The 16,377-nt window shown below is 45.6% G+C and overlaps 3 protein-coding genes across 3 annotated transcripts in view; all 3 read left to right on the top strand.

The window, feature by feature from the left end:
- LOC309564420 (uncharacterized protein) overlaps positions 1-16,377 on the top strand; it is a gene marked incomplete at both ends in the record, with an annotated part of 648,900 nt that overhangs the window by 438,782 nt on the left and 193,741 nt on the right.
- The window catches only part of LOC309563485 (uncharacterized protein), a gene marked incomplete at its 3' end in the record, with an annotated part of 314,854 nt that overhangs the window by 126,069 nt on the left and 172,408 nt on the right, over positions 1-16,377 (top strand). The window lies entirely within an intron of this gene.
- Positions 1-16,377, top strand: part of LOC309563489 (uncharacterized protein) — a gene marked incomplete at its 5' end in the record, with an annotated part of 118,075 nt that overhangs the window by 76,706 nt on the left and 24,992 nt on the right. The window contains 7 exon segments of the mRNA XM_082267882.1: positions 538-655; positions 772-869; positions 988-1,126; positions 2,791-2,885; positions 2,990-3,104; positions 4,180-5,147; positions 15,597-15,720. Coding sequence (XP_082124008.1) covers positions 538-655; positions 772-869; positions 988-1,126; positions 2,791-2,885; positions 2,990-3,104; positions 4,180-5,147; positions 15,597-15,720 — 1,657 coding nt within the window.

The following is a 16,377-nucleotide window of genomic DNA, read 5'->3' as shown; positions in this document are numbered from 1 at the left end:
CCGCAGTGCTGTACAGAGATCACTGAGCCAGTCACATCAGTCTCTGTACCAGAGGAGCTTACACTCTAATGTCCCCCCACAGTCACACACTATTATTATTATACATTTATATAACTCTGACATATACCGCAGTGCTGTACAGAGATCACTGAGCCAGTCACATCAGTCTCTGTACCAGAGGAGCTTACACTCTAATGTCCCCTCCTCCACAGTCACATCAGTCTCTGTACCAGAGGAGTTTACACTCTAATGTCCCCTCCCCCTCAGTCACACACTATTATTATTATTATACATTTTATTAGCCATACTGGTCAACTGTCCTGGATTTGCTGGGACAGTCCCTGTCCCTTGAAGACTGCATTTGGCCAAAGTTTGGTCAGTCTGCAAATGTCCCCTCTCTGACATATACCGTAGTGCTGTACAGAGAACACTGAAGTAGCCACATCAGCCTTATTTCTATTAATAAAACACAGACCTGACTGGAGAGGTGAGGAGGATTCTGGATGGTGACTGTATCATTGTGTGTGTCAGGTTCCTATAAGGTGTCAGGATGTCACTGTCTATTTCTCCATGGAGGAGTGGGAGTATATAGAAGGACACAAGGATCTCTACAAGGACGTCATGATGGAGAATCAGCCGCCCCTCACATCACCGGGTAAGAGGAGACTTTATTGTAAAGGAGAGAGCAGTACGGAGGCTCCACCTAGATCCCCCATCATCTGATAAACACATAGAAACAATGTATTCAGTCAGTGTGTGTGTTTCCTACAGATGGATCCAGTAATGGGAACCCACCAGAGAGATGTCCCCGTCCTCTGTATTCCCGGGATTCCACACAGGAAGATCACACCATCCCTCACCATCATCAGGTAGATGGGGACAACATAAGCGTTTACAGACTGTATGAGATGACACTCTTCCATGTAGTCTCAAGTCATCGGTGGTCACATTTAGAAGATATTATTTTCTGTTCTTCTTTTGGTTTAGTGTGAAGAACAGATGGATATGAAAATTGAAGTTAAAGAAGAAGAAGTGGAGGTTTTTGTGATGGACTATCAGCAGTCTCCGAAGGAGGTTGTGATTGCAACAATTAAAGAGGAGGAATCTTCTTTAGATATCAGCACAGGTGAAAAATTAATATCAAATACAGAAACTGTTTGGGTATATGTATTAATGACTGAGGATCTGTAGGACTGTACATTAGTGGTATAAAGAGATCATAGAAGGTGGAGTGGTGTTCAGTGGCGGAAGACGGATCAGGAAAGGTTGGAGTGATGTTCATTGACATGAAGAGATCAGGAAAGGTTGGAGTGCTGTTTAGTGGCATGGAGGGATCAGGAAAGGTTAGAGTGGATTTCAGTGGCATGGAGGGATTGGGAAAGGTTTGATTGGTGTTTAGTGGCATGGAGGGATCAGAAAAGGTTGGATTGGAGTTCAGTGGCAGAGAAGGATCAGGAAAGGTTGAAATGGTGTTTAGTGGCAGGGGGAGATCAAGAAAGGTTGGAGCGAAGTTCAATGGCATGGAAGGGTTAGGAAAAGTTGGAGTGGTGTTCAGTGGCATGGAGGGATCAGGAAAGGTTGGAGTGGTGGTCAGCGACATGGAGGGTTTAGGAAAGGTTGAAGTGGATTACAGTTGCATGGAGGGATCAGGAAAGGTTAGAGTGGAGTTCAGTGGCATGGAGGGATCAAGAAAGGTCGGAGTGGTGTTCAGTGGCATGGAGGGATCAGTAAAAGATTGGAGTGGTGTTCAGTGGCATTGAGGAATCAAGAAAGATTGGCGTGGTGTTCAGTGGCATGGAGGTATCAAGAAAGATTGGAGTGGTGTTCAGTGGCATAGAGGGATCAGTAAAAGATTGGAGTGGTGTTCAGTGGCATGGAGGGATCAGGAAAGGTTGGAGTGGTGTTCAGTGGCATGGAGGGATCAGGAAAGGTTGGAGTGGTGTTCAGTGGCATAGAGGGATCAGGATACGTTGGAGTGGTGTTCAGTGGCATGGAGGGATCAGGAAAGGTTGGAGTGGTGTTCAGTGTCATTGAGGGATCAGGAAAGATTGGAGTGGTGTTCAGTGGCATGGAGGGATCAGGATACGTTGGAGTGGTGTTCAGTGGCATTGAGGGATCAGGAAAGATTGGAGTGGTGTTCAGTGGCATGGAGGGATCAGTAAAAGATTGGAGTGGTGTTCAGAGGCATGGAGGGATCAGGAAAGGTTGGAGTGGTGTTCAGTGGCATGGAGGGATCAGGAAAGGTTGGAGTGGTGTTCAGTGGCATGGAGGGATCAGTAAAAGATTGGAGTGGTGTTCAGTGTCATTGAGGGACCAGGAAAGATTGGAGTTGTGTTCAGTGGCATAGAGGGATCAGGATACGTTGGAGTGGTGCTCAGTGGCACAGATAGATCAGGAAAGGTTGGAGTGGTGTTCAGTGGCATGGAGGGATCAGGAAAGGTTGGAGTGGTATTCAGTGACATAGAGGGATCAGGAAAGATTGGAGTGGTGTTCAGTGGCATGGAGGGATCAGGAAAGGTTGGAGTGGTGTTCAGTGGCATGGAGGGATCAGGAAAGGTTGGAGCGGTGTTCAGTGGCACAGATGGATCAGGAAAGGTTGGAGTGGTGTTCAGTGGAACGGAGGTATCAGGAAAGGTAAGTGTTTTTTTTCCTCACCAAAACAGCATTTCTCTGGATTTTAGGTAGACTTTGGTCTCTTTAAATCAGAAAGTGCTATGGAGGGTCCACCTAGATCCCCCATCCTCTGAAATAAGCATAGAAACAATGTATTTAGTAGTGTGTTTCCTACAGATGGATCCAGTGACACAGAGCTACCAGAGAGATGTCCCAGTCCTCTTGATCACAGGGAGTCATCTCAGGAAGATGATAGCACCCCTCAGGATCAGGTACATGCATAAAATTCAAAACTGACTCTGGACCGTATGAGATTATATTCTTCTCTCCAAGCCTCTTGGCACTCATAGTTTGCTGGTATTTTTTGATGCTTTAGGATGAAGAACCGATGTATATAAAAGTTGAAGTTAAAGATGAAGACGAGGAGACGTATGAGATGGATGATCACCAGTCTGGGGAAGAAGGTGGGATGATGGCGACACCGGCAGAAGGTAAGCATTTAACTCTGAATACAGATGTTCATCTGGTGTGTGGATTGGTGATTGAGATTTATAGCCCTTCACATCATCAGAATAAAATAGCGAGTGGGTACTTGGTTTTGACAGGTACCCACTCCCTCTTCAGGTCAGATCGCCGTAGCAATCCAAGCAGAAGTTTTCCCCCCCTCCTTCCACGGAAGCCTTTTGGGACACATCATAGATCGGAAGACAGCGGGACCATTCACAATGCACAGCACGGCTTATGCATGTGCAGTGGGAAACCGACTGTAAAGCTGCAAGGCTTCACTGCCAGTTTCCCTTAGTCAAGATGCTGGCACCTGGACCTGAAGCTGATTGAAGAATCAGCTCAGGTGAGGACAACACTGGATCCCTGGACTGGTAAGTGTCCAGCACTATCCCGACCCGGCCCGCTTCTTCAGGTCCCGGGCAGTGACATGCTTACGAAGGGAAGCCGACTGTGACTCCTTGCGGCTTCACAGCCGGTGTCCCACTGTGCATTGCTTTGTGACGTTTCCCTGAAGTCAACAGGCAAATGGGAGTGGAAGTCCAACTGCCACTCGCCTAGGCCAGGGGTGGGCAACCTGTGGTCCTCCAGCTGTTGCAAAACTACAAGTCCCATCATGCTACTGCCTCTGGGAGTCATGATTATAAATCTCAGTCTTGCAGTGCCTCATGGGATTTATAGAGTCATGCTTATAACTACCAGTCGTGCAATGCCTCATGGGAAATGTAGTTCCACAACACCCTGAGGGCCACAGCTTGCCCACTATTTGCCCAGGTGATCCGGTAGTAAGTGGGAGCGGGTACCTGTCAAAAATAGTTACTCTCCCCCCCCCCCCCCCCCCAAAAAGAAAAAAAAAAAATAAGTGTCCAAAAGTGGTAGAGGAGGGGAGGAAGGGATGAGGTGAAAAAGCTGGACTTCCCCTTTTGGGTGAAGCTCCACTGTAATTTTCAAAGGAGTTAGTCCTGTTGAACTTCACATAAGGTGTCAACGGCAAAAAATAAATTAGTAATTAAATGGAAGAAGAATGTTTTTGATATTATAAAGAATAATTCTTTCCAACAGGTAGAGGTGGTGTCCAGAAGTCCTCGAAGAGACCAAAGGGTCCCTCTCACCCTCGCTCACGTGCTGTTAAAAAAATCCATCCAAAACGTAAGAGTGCGGATAGCTCCTCAGACCCGACCAATCCGGAGCGTCCTTTTCTATGTTCGCAGTGCGAGAAAAGTTTCACTCGAAAACACCACCTTCTTAGACACCAGAAAAGTCACACGGGAGAACGCCCTTTTCAGTGCTCAGATTGCGGTAGAAGTTTCACTCACAAAGGAGACCTTCTTCGACACCAGAAAATTCACATGGGCGAACGCCCTTTTTCCTGTACCGAGTGCGGGAAATCTTATGTCCAGAAAGTAAACCTTCTTAGACATCAGAAGAGACACACAGGTAAACGTCCTTTTTCATGTTCAGAGTGCGGGAAGTGTTTTATCGAGAAAGCAGACCTTCTTAGGCACCAAGGAAGTCACACTGGCGATCACCCTTTTTCGTGTTCAGAGTGCGGGAAGTGTTTCCCTTGGAAAACAGACTTTATTAGACACCAGAGAATTCACACTGGAGAACGTCCTTTTCCATGTACAGACTGCGGGAAATGTTTCATTCGGAAAGCAGACCTGATTACCCACCAAAGAAGTCACACGGGTGAGCGTCCTTTTCCGTGTACAGAGTGCGGGAAAGGTTTTATTCAAAAAGGAGATCTTCTTAGACACCAGAAAATTCATACTGGTGAGCATCCTTATTCTTGTGCAGAGTGTGGAAAATCTTATGTTCAGAAAGTACACCTTCTTGTACACCAAAGAAGTCACACGGGCGAGCGTCCTTTTTCCTGTCCAGAGTGTGGAAAATGTTTTGCTGAGATAGGACTCCTTCATAGACATCAGATCATTCACACTGGCGAGCGTCCTTTTTCTTGTACAGAGTGTGGGAAAAGTTTTAATCAAAAAGGAATCCTTATTAGACACCTGAGAGTTCACAAAGACAAATGACATTTTTCGTGTTCTCAGTGCGGATAATGTTTCAGACTTTTGTAGACAGTAGAAACTGAAACACTAAATGGGCATCCTCTCTGGAAATGTTTTGCATTGAAATCTGACGGCACATCAAAAATTCTGTGTCCGCTGATGCCTATGACCAATGTACAGTGGGTCTTCATAAGTTGTTCCATCAGTAGAATAATTGCCTGATAAGGAAAAGGACGTTTTAGTATTTGTTGTCTTTTTGATTCACTTTAAAATGATTGGGTATGGATGTAGTGGTATTATTATGTGAGCTTGTTTCCAGGCCCAAATAAAACACTCGCTGTTTTAGTGCTCTGTTTATTACCATTATAACATTTCATTATTACACCAACCAGCACTGTACCTCAATTAAAAAAATAAAAGCATACAAATGACACAGTCCAAACATACGCTTCTGCTTTGGGATCAAGCTGAAGTGTAGTCAAGGAACGAACCAAAGGTCGGTAAAAAGGGTTTGCAAGTTGGGATTAGGTGGAAGCATAGTCGAGGAAAAAGCCAAAGGTCGGTAACAAGGGTTTGCAGGTTGAGATTAAGTGGAAGAGTAGTCAAGGAACAAGCCAAAGGTCAGTAACAAGGGGTTGCAGGTTGAGATTAAGTGGAACAGTAGTTGAGGAACAAGCCAAAGGTCGGTAACAAGAGGGTTACCGATTGGGATTAAGCGGAAGAGTAGTCAAGGAGTAAGCCAAAGGTCAGTAACAAGGGGTTGCAGGTTGAGATTAAGTGGAACAGTAGTTGAGGAACAAGCCGAAGGTTGGTAACAAGGGGTTGCAGGTTGGAATCAAGTGGAAAAGCAGTAGAAGGACTGGTGTCACAGTCAGGGGTCAGGCTCAGAGACCAGTAGCTATAGCAGTAGAGAGGCTTCCATCGACCAGCAGGATAGGTATTCAAGCAAGTCAACTTGGCAGATGACGTGGGCTCACTTGAGGTGCGGGATCTAAGTACTAACTGGTATTCACCAGAACGCCAGATGGTGGAGCTGGTTTTTGCTGTGTGTTAGTACCAGGTGGTGGTCTTCACCCTGACGGATGACGCGGGCTCACTTGAGGTGCAGGATCTAAGCACTAACCAGTATTCAGCAGAACTCCAAATGGTTGAGGTGGTTTTTGCTGTGTGTTAGTACCAGGTCGTGGTCTTCAGGATTGCTCCACCAGGAGGTGAGCAAGCTGGTGTCCAGTCCAGTAGCAGATATAGCAGGTTGGGATTAAGAAGAAGCATAGTTGAGGAACAAGCCAAAGCTTGGTAACAAGTGGTTGCAGGTTGGGATCAAGCGGAAGCGTAGTCGAGGAACAAGCCAAAGGTCAGTAACAAGGGGTTGCAGGTTGGGAGTAAGTGGAAGCGTAGTCGAAGAAAAAGCCAAAGGTTGGTAACAAGTGGTTGCAGGTTGGGATCAAGTGGAAGCGTAGTCAAGGAACAAGCCAAAGGTTGGTAACAAGGGGTTGCAGTTTGGGATCAAGCGGAAGCGTAGTCAAGGAACAAGCCAATGGTCAGTAACAGAGGGTTGCAGGTTAGGATGAAGCGGAAGTGTAGTCGAGGAACAAGCCAAAGGTCGGTAACAAGTGGTTGCAAGTTGGGATCAAGCGGAAGTGTAGTCAAGGAACAAGTCAAAGGTCGGTAAGAAGGGGTTGCAGGTTGGGATTCGGTGGAAGCATAGTCGAGGAAAAAAACAAAGATCGGTAACAAGGGTTTTCAGGTTGAGATTAAGTGGAAGAGTAGTTGAGGAACAAGCCAAAGGTCAGTAACAAGGGGTTTCAGGTTGGAATCAAGTGGAAAAGTAGTCAAGGAGCAAGCTAAATGTCGGTAACAAGGGGTTGCAGGTTGAGATTAAGTGGAAGAGTAGTCAAGGCCATGCCAGACACAGCAGAGGTTGCTTGTCCATATCTGGGTCCTGACAACAGGACACAGAAGGTAAAGAGGACCATTCCCAAATGATCTTACAATCTAAAACGTGGAGGACATAATGGAGGTTAACAAAAATCTAAAGAGACAATTTTATTAGACGGAGGGGTAGAATTTATTTGCTATTTTAAGATTAGACAAATTACATTAATTTCCCTTAGTAAGAAAGGCAGCAGAGATCTTCAATATATTTCAGGATATGAGAGGTCAGAAGAAAAAGTCATGTAAAGAGCTTTTTACCCCTTGGATTTTGCAAGGAACATACTGAAAAAGTCAGATAGCTATATTATGCAATAAATAAATATAGCTTTAGCTATCTAAAAGGTACACTATATAGATTCTCTTCATGCAGATCTAGGATATGCTAGGCACTACAAGATATTGTAGTGCATCCATTCTCACCCAGGGTTCCGTGAAACCTTTGCTTTCCTCCAGAGCTTCCTCAGGATTCCTACTGTAGTGAGCAGGTGCAATTTGACCCCCTGCCAAATGGTGTGTGCACAGTTGTGCGGCCAGAGTCATTGATGTGGAACTAATGGAGTCTCAGCTGATCTTTTTAGCTGTCTGTAACAATCTTCCCAAGCAACAATGTGAAGGCCATTCTTCCCAATGACCCCTAACCTAAGGAGCATAGAATCACAATCAGTAAACAAGCCAAAGGTTGGTAACAACTGGTTGCAGGTTGGGATCAAGTAGAAGCATAGTCGGGGAACAAGCCCAAGGTCAGTAACAAGGGGTTGCAGGTTGGGATCAAGTGGAAGCATAGTCGAGAAAAAAGCCAACTGGTTGCAGGTAGGCATCAACAAAAAATTTAGTCAAGAAACAAGCAACAGGTCGGTACCAAGGGGTTGCAGGGTGGGAACAAGCAGAAGCGTAGTCGAGGAACAAGGCTAAAGGATGGTAACTAGGGGTTGGAGGTTGACATCAAACAGAAGTGTAGTCAAGGAACAAGCCAAAGGTTGGTAACAGCGGGTTAAAGGTTGGGATCAAGCTGAAGCATAGTTGAGGAACAAGCCAAAGGTCAGTAGCAAGGGGTTGCAGGTTGAGATTAAGTGGAAAAGTAGTCAAGAAACAAGCCAAAGGTTGGTAACAAGGGGTTGCAGGTTGGGATCAAGTAGAAGCATAGTCGTGGAACAAGCCAATGGTTGCAGTAGTTGCATGTTGGGACCAAGTGGAAGCATAGTCAAGGAACAAAGCAAAGGTTGGTAACAATCAATAACCCATTAAAGGCCATTATTCCCAATGACCCTCAACGTAAGGGGCATTCGTCTTCCCTTGGACTGGAAGGCCAATTTCCTTCTGACCACCAAGACTACAATGACCAAGGACATGGAGGGGGCTTTACTGCTGCTCACTAATGTAGGGGGGCACCCCTTCCACTCACAATCAAGGTAAGAGGGCCTTTCTCCACTGACCACCAATGTAAGGGTAACTTTTCCACTGACCTCCAATGTGAGGGAATATTTTCATTGTCTCCTTTTCTGATTGACGTGCCAAAAAAATATCCAAACGCTCCTAAAAGTGGCCTTAGGCTGTTTTTTTTTCTGCTAGAAGCAAAGGCATCCAGGGGAGGAAAAACAACGTCCCGTGTGCATGGGGCCTAAAACTCCCAGACCACTTAGGGAAATTGCAAATGTTTACTACTGACTGGCCTGGCCCAAGGGGCAAGGATTTATTTGTTGTCATTTTGCTGTTTTAATGCTTGTACATAGTATAGGTAGACATTGAAAAATACATTTCATGTGTGATTTTACCAAGATCTGCTATTTGCTGTGACTGCTTAGTGTGCTGTGGACTTGTTACACAAACCCCGCTGCTGAGCTAATCCCTTTGATTGGGTTATGTAATTAGAACATGGTGGCCCCACAAATTTCCTTGGCTCTTGTCCTGTTGTTGGACAATCCACATTTGCCTTGGCACATTCCATGGTAATTGGATTAACCACCTGCGGACGGGCGGCCCGCACAGGCAAAGTGACGTACCAGTACATCGCTGCCAACTTCTGGGTTTAGGGCATGCCGCCGGCACCCACAGTGATTGTACACAGCGGGAGCTTGTCAGCAAGTCCGGAGCCAATGATCTACCCGCTGCACTATGACCGCCATTAGTGATATAAAAAAAAAAAAAAATTCCAGTGTGTTATATATATATATATATATATCATAGTTTGTAGGCGCTAAAACTTTCAAGCAAACCAACCAATATACACTTATTAGGATTTTTTTTTACCAAAGACATGTAGCAGAATATTAGCCAAAATTTATGAAGAAATTATATTTTTTTAAAAATCTTTTTATTGGATATGTTTTATAGCAGAAAGTAAAAAATAAATGTTTTCCAAAATTTCAGTCTTTTTTCGTTTATACTGCAAAAAAATAAAAAAAAAAAAACAGATCAAATACCACCAAAAGAAAGCTCTATTTGTAAAAAAAAAACAAAAAGGGGTAAACCTTCCTGGAGGTCAAGTGGTTAAATCTACTCCCACCCCCATTCTAAGATTATTATATCCTCCCTGTTAAAGGAAAGATGTCTATACTTACCTATTCTCAATGCTCCTTGGTCCCAGTCAAATGATCGTCTCCCAGCTCCAGCCTCAGTGTAGAGGAGGGACAGCCATCAACGGATGCCTCATAGTAAGCCTATGAGTGACGTCATCACCCAACCAATTGAACGTTGAGTGGTTAAATCAACTCCCACCCCCATTCTAAGATTATTTTATCCACCCTATTAAAGGAAAGATGTCTATACTTACCTTTTCTCGATGCTCCTTGGTCCAGTCAAATGATCGTCTCCCAGCTCCAGCCTCAGTGTAGAGGAGGGACAGCCGACAACGGATCCCCCATAGTAAGCCTATGAGTGACATCATCACCCAACCAATTGAACGTTGAGTGGTTAAATCAACTCCCACCCCCATTCTAAGATTATTATATCCACCCTGTTAAAGGAAAGATGTCTATACTTACCTATTCTCGATGCGCCTTGGTCCAGTCAAATGATCGGCTCCCAGCGCAAGCCTCAGTGTAGAGGAGGGACAGCCGACAACAGATTACCCATAGTAAGCCTATGAGTGATGTCATCACCCAACCAATTGAACGTTGAGTGGTTAAATCAACTCCCACCCCCATTCTAAGTTTATTATAGCCACCCTGTTAAAGGAAAGATGTCTATACTTACCTATTCTCGGTGCACCTTGGTCCAGTCAAATGATCGTCTCCCAGCGCCAGCCTCAGTGTAGAAGAGGGACAGCCGACAACGGATGCCCTATAGTAAGCCTATGAGTGACATCATCACCCAACCAAGTGGACGTCAAGTGGTTAAATCAACTCCCACCCCCATTCTAAGATTATTATATCCACCCTGTTAAAGGAAAGATGTCTATACTTACCTAGTCCCGATGCGCCTTGGTCCAGTCAAATGATCGGCTCCCAGCGCCAGCCTAAAGCCCCGTACACACGTACCGATCGTAGGCCGAACGATCGGCCGTCAAATGTCCACGGCTGTCGTGTCTGTTGAAACTGCAAAAGACTGCACACGAATTTTGTCCGCCAACAACAGCCGACTGCAGAAGTGATGTCATGTGATGGTTAACTTTCCCTGTGTTTTTTCTTTTCTGAGCATGCCCAGTTTTGCAAATATGCTGTCTGTCGGCCGAAATCTGTACTGACTGGCGAACAATCGGCCGTTTTGGTGTCTGCATACAAAAATGTTTCTGCTTGCACGACAGATTCTGTTCGGCCGAAAGTGCGCTGTCGGCTGTCGGAAGCATTATACTAACAAGCCGAAAATCGGTATGTGTGTACGGGCCTTCAGTGTAGAGAAGAGAGACCACAACGGATGCACCATAGTAAGCCTATGAGTGACGTCATCACCCAACCAAGTGGACATCAAGTGGGTAAATCAACTCCCACCCCTATTCTAAGATTATTATATATACCCTGTTAAAGGAAAGATATCTATAAAGGCTGTACTTACCTTTTCTCAATGCTCCTTGGTCCAGTCAAATGATTGGCTCCCAGCGCCAGCCTCAGTGTAGAGGAGGGACAGCCGACAACGGATCCCCCATAGTAAGCCTATGAGTGACGTCATCACCCAACCAATTGAACGTTGAGTGGTTAAATCAACTCCCATCCCCATTCTAAGATTATTATATCCACCCTGTTAAAGGAAAGATGTCTATACTTACCTATTCTCGATGCGCCTTGGTCCAGTCAAATGATCGGCTCCCAGCACCAGCCTCAGTGTAGAGGAGGGACAGCCGACAACAGATGCACCATAGTAAGCCTATGAGTGACGTCATCACCCAACCAAGTGGACGTCAAGTTGGTAAATCAACTCCCACCCCTATTCTAAGATTATTATATCTACCCTGTTAAAGGAAAGATGTCTATACTTACCTATTCTCAGTGCACCTTGGTCCAGTCAAATGATTGTCTCCCAGCGCCAGCCTCAGTGTAGAAGAGGGACAGCCATCAACGGATGCCTCATAGTAAGCCTATGGGTGACTTTCTCACCCAACCATTGTCGGAGATCTTTCCTCTTCACTGAAGATGGCCACAGGAGAGATCATATGACCGGACCGGAACGACTTCAGAATAGGTACGTATAAACATCTTTGCTTTTACAGGGTAGATAGGATAGGCTTAGTGGGGGGTGGGAAAAGATTTAAGCTTGGTTAGGTTTTAACTTGCCTTCTCTTTAAGCTTTTGGACATGTGTTGGTATAGGTGGAAATGTGAGAACCATCACCTGATACGGGTCAGGAGGTTCTGTCACGCAATGGGTTGACGGCGAAAGTACCTCTGTGGAAATAGCACTTGTCTTTTTTATCCCAATAGTATTACACAAAGTGCTGAGGTTACGAAAGACGCATCCCTGGTTGTGGTGTGATGGTGATCCCCATCCAATGTGAAGATTGACCTCAGAGGACTGCTCGTATACAACTTTGGAATAAAGCCTGCAGTTCCTCTATTCTCCAAAAGGTGGCGGCCTACTTCTACTGAGTGGGATGCACAGATGAGAAGTCTCTATGGAAGCCACTGACAGGAAGTGATGTAAGATGGAGACAGGAAGTTCCGGGTCAGAGGTGAATCGGGAGGAAGTAGAAAGGAGACATTGCTGGAACTGGCAGCAGAGGAGGTAATAAGATATTATTTACTGTTTACACCCAGTAATCCCCCCCCTCATGTCTGTCCTCTTCCTCCATAGTCACTGTGACATCTTTTATCTCCAGCAGATGATAATATGCACTCTTAGTATATAGAGCCAGTCACATCTGTCTCTGTACCAGAGGAGCTTACACTCTAATGTCCCCTCACAGTCACATCAGTCTCTGTACAAGAGGAGCTTACACTCTAATGTCCCCCCACAGTCACACACTATTATTATTATACCTTTATATAGCTCTGACATATACCGCAGTGCTGTACAGAGATCACTGAGCCACTCACATCAGTCTCTGTACCAAAGGAGCTTACACTCTAATGCCCCCTCCCTTTATTTTTATACATGTATATAGCCATACTTTCCAGATTTGCTGGGACAGTCCTGCTTTATATTCACCTGTCCCTTGAAGGCTTCGGACACTCTGCTCGGCTGGAGGGTGATAAGATCTGGATCCAGTCTTCTCCCCTTTACCATTCTGAACTCTGGGCTAGTTGTCACCTCCAACGCTGAACCTTGCCGTTTGGAGGGACATGAGATCTGGATTCAGTCTTCTCCCAATCAACATTCTGAACTCTTGGCTAGTTGTCACCTCCAACGCTGAACCTCGCCGTTTGGAGGGACATGAGATCTGGATTCAGTCTTCGCCCAATCAACATTCTGAACTCTGGGCTAGTTGTCACCTCCAACGCTGAACCTCGCCGTTTGGAGGGACATGAGATCTGGATTCAGTCTTCTCCCAATCAACATTCTGAACTCTGGGCTAGTTGTCACCTCCAACGCTGATCAAAAACGAAGGGATTTCCAGTCACTACTTACCAACCAGCCAGCAACCAGCCAAATTAACCTGTCTAACAGTATGCGTTAAAAACAGGGGTTTAGTTGCACACATTTGCAAATACATGCGTAAGCTGCAGGCCACGCCAAGGCACCCTGATATCTGCAGTCCCTAACTCTACCTTTAAAGAGTCTCCACAATGGGAGCACATGCATTCTGATGAGATAGATGGAGGACAGGTGACTGGAGGGAGCCCACCCCTCCTTAAAGGTGCAGGGTCACACTGAACACCCAGCACATAGCACAATGGCAGCAAAGGTGTCAGTGCGTTGCCTGACCAATATAAACGTTATACGATATTGCAAAAAGTGGTCACCTCCTCCACCTATAACTGGTCTAGATAGTAAGGAGCACTGGAAGGGCAAACGCAGATCAAAAACGAAGGGATTTCCAGTCACTACTTACCAACCAGCCAGCAACCAGCCAAATTAACCTGTCTACCAGAGGAGCTTACACTCTAATGCCCCCTCCCCCACAGTCACACACTTTTATTTTTATACATGTATATAGCCATACTTTCCAAATTCCCGGATTTGCTGGGACAGTCCTGCTTTATATTCACCTGTCCCTTGAAGGCTTCGGACACTCTGCTCGGCTGGAGGGTGATAAGATCTGGATCCAGTCTTCTCCCCTTTACCATTCTGAACTCTGGGCTAGTTGTCACCTTCCAATGCTGAATCTCACCGTTTGGAGGGACATGAGATCTGGATTCAGTCTTCGCCCAATCAACATTCTGAACTCTGGGCTAGTTGTCCCCTCCAACGCTGAACCTTGCCGTTTAGAGGGACATGAGATCTGAATTCAGTCTTCTCCCAATCAACATTCTGAACTCTGGGCTACTTGTCACCTCCAACGCTGAACCTCGCCGTTTGGAGGGACAAGAGATCTGGATTCATTCTTCGCCCAATCAACATTCTGAACTCTGGGCTAGTTGTCACCTCCAAAGCTGGACTTCACAGCTGGAGGGTCATGAGATCTGGATTCAGTCTTCTCCCAATCAAGATTCTGAACTCTGGGCTGATGGTCCCTACAACGCTTGACCTAGCAGCTGGAGGGTTATGAAATCTTGATTCAGTCTTCTCCCGATCAACATTCTGAACTCTGGGCTGGTTTTTCGCTGCAAAGCTGAACCTCGCGGCTGGAGGGCCATGAGCTCTGGATTCCGTCCTCTCCCCGATCCACATTCTGATTTGATCTGATTCTGGTTGGTGTTCCTGCAATGCAGGACCTCACAGCTGAGGGTCATGAGATCTGGATTCATTCAGGAAACGCCAGAGCAGTGGCATACATCAGCCATCAGGGGGAAACCATAAGTCAGAGTTCTGTCCTAGGCAGAACTTCACATTCCATCCTTGTCCACCTTATTTTTTACAGGGGTACTTCCTCAGATGGCAGCCTCTGGACCTGAGGGAGTGGCTCCTGCACCCAAAGGTGTTTCAGGACCTGTGTCACAAGTGTCCTGCTTTGAATGATAGAGATGGATGGTGCTCCTCATAGTTCTGGGCTTGCCAAGGCAGATGTAGTACTCCGACCTGATGATAACCTTGGTGTAAGCTCTGTGGGCTCCCTTAGATCTTCTGTTTAAAGACTGATTTACTATCGTGCTTCAAGGTTACTGTCTTTTTTGGCGTGGTTCCACCTTCAGATAATCATGAGTAAGTGTTGTGTGATTGGTGAGGATGTGTGGTAGTGTTCCAGTGATAACATTATCATTTTTATTGTGGTGGTGGTGGGTCATAGGTAAATTATTAACTCGATTGTATTACATTTATCTTTTTGACATGAATAAAGTAGATCACAACATTCCTCACTGTGATCAAGGTAGATGGATCAAACACAAGTGACACCAGAATGTATGAAATCTTACTCTTCCATGTAGTTGTCAGCCAATCGGTGTTCCCACCTTAAAGATGTCATTTTTTGTTATTTGTTGGTTTAGTATGAAGAACAGACATAAATGAAGGTTGAAGTTAAAGAGGAAGAAGAGGAGGCATATGTGATGGATAATCAGCAGCCTAGAGAGACGGATGAGATAAAGGCAACAATTAAGTGTGAGGAATCTTCTCAAGATATTGGCACAGGTGAGTAATGAAGATTAAATACTGTGCATGGATTTTAGGTTGAGGATCTGTAGACCTTCACATCCCTGGGTGACATTATCTCTACAAGGACGTCATGATGGAGAATCAGCCGCCCCTCACATCATTGGGTAAGGGGAGACTTTATTGTAAAGGAGAGAGCAGTACGGAGGGTCCACCTAGATCCCCCATCATCTGATAAACACATAGAAACAATGTATTCAGTCAGTGTGTGTGTTTCCTACAGATGGATCCAGTAATGGGAACCCACCAGAGAGATGTCCCCGTCCTCTGTATTCCCAGGATTCCACACAGGAAGATCACACCATCCCTCACCATCATCAGGTACATGCATGGAACCCAAAGTGACTCTTGACTTTAAGAGATGGCAACCTTCCATGTCATCTCAGCTTATTGATTTTCTATCATTCTGTTGCTGTAGCTTGAAGAACAGATGGATGTTAAAGTTAAAAAGGAAGAAGAGGATGCGTATGTGATGGATTATCAGCATTCTTCGCAGGAGGTTGGGTTGAAGACAATGAAGGAATCTGTAGATGTCTGCACAGGTGAGTCATTAACGTTAAAGACGTTTTCAGGTATATGGATTGAGAATCTGTAGAACTTCTCATTATCGGGTGAGATGATCCCTAAAGGAAATCATAATAGAGAACCAGCCACCCTTCATATCATCGGTAATAATGAACCTATCACCTGAATAAAAATCCTAATAAACACTGTAAGGGAGAAATAAACACCTGACTCTCCTGCTGCCTGTGCCTATTGAAAACTGTTCTGCCTAACCAGTTCCCGACCGCCCCACGCGCTTTAACTGCCGCAAGACGGCCCGCTCTGCACAGAATCACATACCTGTATGTGATCCTGCACTTCTGGGTCTGGGGCGCGCACAGGCGACCCGCTCCCCCTGTGATTGGATATCGTTTGGGACAGAAGTAGAATGGCGGTTTGCCTATGTAAACAAGGCAGACTGCTGTTCTGTCAGTAAAGCCTAGTACACACGCAACAAATTTCCGCCGACCGGTCGTTCGTCTTTTGTCCAGAGTGGTGTTTGTTGGTTGGAATGTGCTCTAGACTGCACACAAATTTTGTCGTCCGACAGAATTATACTTCAGAAGTGATGTCATGTGTTGGATTGCTTTCTTTGTGTCCTTTCATCTCTGAGCATGCCCAGTCTTGCTCATAAGATTTTTCCCTGTCGAAATCTG

This window comes from Pelophylax lessonae (genome assembly GCF_965119305.1).
Source record: "Pelophylax lessonae genome assembly, chromosome: 9".
Classification (NCBI taxonomy): Eukaryota; Metazoa; Chordata; class Amphibia; order Anura; family Ranidae; genus Pelophylax; species Pelophylax lessonae.
The sequence above is the reverse complement of the archived record's forward strand: the minus strand, read 5'-3'. Positions and strand labels throughout refer to the sequence as shown.